This window comes from Plasmopara halstedii, assembly GCF_900000015.1.
Source record: "Plasmopara halstedii genome assembly, contig: Scaffold_1343, whole genome shotgun sequence".
Classification (NCBI taxonomy): Eukaryota; Oomycota; class Peronosporomycetes; order Peronosporales; family Peronosporaceae; genus Plasmopara; species Plasmopara halstedii.
In genome coordinates this window covers 249,740-253,297 of record NW_020188258.1, presented here as the reverse complement: position 1 = coordinate 253,297, position 3,558 = coordinate 249,740, and the positions used below count along the sequence as shown (strand labels likewise).

Here is a 3,558-nt window from a genome sequence, read left to right as displayed (position 1 = left end):
CGAAAAAATCTACAATTTTGGTGCAGCTTAGAGTGGGTTAGTAGCTATCTCGCAAGTTCTTGAACAGCTCAATCAAGCCGATCTTGCTGTTGAATCATCTGACTCAGATTTGTCTGAGATTGATGGGTACAGAGTCAGATGAGAGGTGATTGTCTCTGGGGTAAGAGGCCTACGCTGCTACGAAAAGGAATTTAATATTTCTGCATCGCGTCTGACTTGCACCTTGATTAGGCTTATGTACTGTCTCCACTGTGTGTTTCGGCCCAATGACCTTATAGACGAAGCTCTCGTCTATCGAAATCCAACAAGGCGAAAGATCTCGATACCTGTACAGTGAACCATACAACTAAGGCTAGACAACACAAGCTGCCGCTTTAGCTGCGCACTGCATAAATAATAAAAAATTCAGCAATTGATGGCTCATTCGAATCATCTTTTCCGCTTCAAGCCGAAATTAGCATTTTGAAATTCGTACAGGAAGGGCCAAGCAAAACCAATTGCAAAGTAAAAATATCTCATCATCTAGATCTCCGAAAGTGCTTTCATTCCCAATCACGCTATTCCATTCACTTTATCCGTCATATGACGGGGTGATGCTAAATCCAGTGGATTTGGCAATTGGTATTCCCTTAAGCAAGCAAAACGTTATCTTTTAACGCTTCACGAGGGACAGCAAATGCCATCGCAACAAGACTGGTAAAATACCAAGTGTCAATGACCACGTACCGATGCAAATACTTGGAACGCCAAGCGTAAAGCTAATTCATCCAGTAGGCTATTGCTGTCGTAATATCCGATTGTATCTCCTTGATGGTTTTTCCCATGAGATTGTCGCCAAGTCAACGATGATAGGCTTGGATGAAGCCGAAACTGTTTGTAAAGTTGGTGTAATTTCCCACTGAATAAAAATTAATACGAAGAGAGCGATAAGACTTTTGGGGATGCCGTTGCCAAGAAAATTTGCACCAGACATACAGTTATCATGATTGTTCGCTTTTGATCCAATGAGACAATTGCTCAGTGCAGCGTAGACGTATGTGCATTAGTAATTGTAATAATGAACAAGTGAGCTCAATTCCATTTTTGCAAGTTGTGAATCCAAGGAACAAAAGGCTTACGATCTTCGTTCAGTCGATGCGACATCGCAAGTGATCCCAGTAAGTACGCGATTAAAAAAAAACACCACTTGTTTGGCACCACAAACGAATACTATGCGCCAAAAAGACATACTCATCATTAAAACGTACGTAATTTTCATTGCAGAAGGTGCTTTTGCCGTACTCTTCGTAACTTCTTCTACACGACTGCAAATAAGCTTGAGAGAAAATGCTGATTCATCCGATACTAAGACCACCTCTTCTTCTTCAGTAAACCTTTTCGTATCGGGTAAGTGATACACACTAAACAAAGCTATAAAGTCAGTCATTAAGCCCCACTTTTGTTGATTGTTCAGCATAAACCATTTGTCATAAGTGTCAGCAACTGCTCGCCATGGAAATGTTTCTTTCATCACAACATCCATTAAAAGGATTCGGCCACGACATGACTGCGTACATCAGCAAAACCACCAACAAAACGTCAAGCAAGAGCTCACAACTGTCGACAAATAGATGCGGGAGAATCATAAATCATACTGCACACAATCAAAAGATAAACGATCGCTATGATGTCTTGGTGAACAAAACATAATATTGTCAGCAAAAGCATCACCACGTTCACTGATGCGTTGCCAGCATATGTAGCGCCAGAGAGTCTTGAGCGAGAAGAAAAATCTTTATCGTCAGAAGTCATGGATGACGTGTGCTGTTCACGTTTGCTTTCTGATTCCCCGTGTTTTTCGAGAGCGTAAGATTTCGTCATTATACGTGAAAGCTCGTGCTCGAATTTTAGAATCATCTTCATCGTCATCAACTTGGCAAAATGAGGTCGGATGATTGAATTCCAAGTTGTTGGCTGCATACAGAGCGTACTTCTCTCCAAATTGCGCTGTTAACTATTCCGGCACCGTGCAGACGACGAGTCGAAGTACCGCGCCACCGGTTAAAGAAACATGCCAAATTATTCTAAACTCGCTGGCCAGGAGCTTCCACAGCTTCGCTTTCCCTTCGCTATCGCCATCTAAGCGGATTGTGCCAACCCAATCGCTATCATGGCCTGGCTTAGCTAAAGCTTCGTATTCTATCTGTTCGGCATTCATTGTGCTTAGTTAAACCATATACGACAAGTGTAGCAAGCTAAAAAAATCGGAACCACAGCACCACTTAGCAATGCAAGTCACGAAAAAAGTTTGAAAGTTACAAACTCAAAATTGTTGTTGAGACCAGTGCATCTGGATGAGTAAAGATGACGCGTTTGGCATCTGTGAATCACAAACGCGCAGCAGATCGCCATCCCTGTTGGATTTGCTATAATCAAATCGACATAGCGAGCCACTCGTCAGAAAAATAAACATCAATAGCGAAGTTCATTGTACGTTACATTTCGCATCTTTGCCAACGCTCTAAGTTTTCACAATTGTCCTTGTTACCTTCTTCATCTTTGTCGCGTTTATCTTTCGTGACTCTTTGAGAACATCTTGATATCGCCGTTGCGTTTGGATAGATAAGAACATGAATACGAGGCACAGCGTATGCGCGCCAATATCTGGAAACGGATATTTAATAACTCGCAATCCGTATCTAGTGTTGTAATCGAACAAAAAGCTGATCGTGAGGTTGCTCGAGTACTCAATGACCGCCAGAAGTGAAACGTACGCGATCATAAGCGACGACAACAAGACTCCGAACAACGCAATTTTTATAAATGCCAACGCTAAAAATGGAGCAGATAGATACGACGGGTACGAAACACATCACGCAATTGTCCCTGCGCTACCCAGTTAACAGCCCTCCATCCTAGCAAACGCGCGTACTACAATTGATTGTTTGCTCAGCATTTCCTTGATTTCTACAGTCTGAGATTGATGGCGCTGGTCAAGAAGCGACTCCGCAACATCTGCGTCAAAAGAATCTAGAACAATGGCTGCAACTTCTCCGTTCGATAAACCAGATTTCGCAACACGTCTGGTCTCTTAATGCACATTGTGAAGTTTGGCAGAAATCACAAAGAGCAAGTACAAGAAGCCAGCAAAAAAATGCTGCCATGGTACTCCACGTGTCCGAAAATTTACATACCCTGCGTACTTGGCAATTGTTTGTGCAGTGTCATAATTTGTTACTTGGTCGAGATATACACAATACCTGACAGTTGCCACGAAACATCTCCACACAATGTCAACTAAAAGTTTACGTATCATGTTACAATCATCACAAAACACAAAGTGAGCATGAGCTTTGTTATTCGTGGTCCAAGGTAATAGCTCGAGAATTTGACGCCAGACTTGCGTGAGAGCAAGTCCTGTACAGACATCTTTAGATCAAACACAGTATGGCACATGGATCTCACCAATAACACCATCCTGAAGCTAACACTTCACAGCTACAGACGTAAGTGCAAGTAGTGTAGTACTTATACTTAATAGCTCTACCGCTCGTAACATGGTCTTTCGACAGTCTTTTT

The 3,558-nt window shown here is 42.3% G+C and overlaps 2 protein-coding genes across 2 annotated transcripts; both read right to left on the bottom strand.

The window, feature by feature from the left end:
* Nucleotides 1-291: 291 nt before the first annotated feature.
* On the bottom strand, nt 292-1,522 carry PHALS_01077 (Piezo family; the record flags this gene model as incomplete). The annotated part of the gene is made up of 3 exons (XM_024730872.1): nt 292-378; nt 727-898; nt 1,248-1,522. The coding sequence occupies 3 exons, from the start codon at nt 1,520-1,522 to the stop codon at nt 292-294; spliced, it is 534 nt and encodes a 177-aa protein (XP_024581106.1).
* A 285-nt stretch (nt 1,523-1,807) lies between these two features.
* Nucleotides 1,808-2,197, bottom strand: PHALS_01076 (uncharacterized protein; the record flags this gene model as incomplete). Its single annotated transcript, XM_024730871.1, has 2 exons — nt 1,808-1,993; nt 2,030-2,197. The coding sequence occupies 2 exons, from the start codon at nt 2,195-2,197 to the stop codon at nt 1,808-1,810; spliced, it is 354 nt and encodes a 117-aa protein (XP_024581105.1).
* Between the last annotated feature and the right edge of the window lie 1,361 nt (nt 2,198-3,558).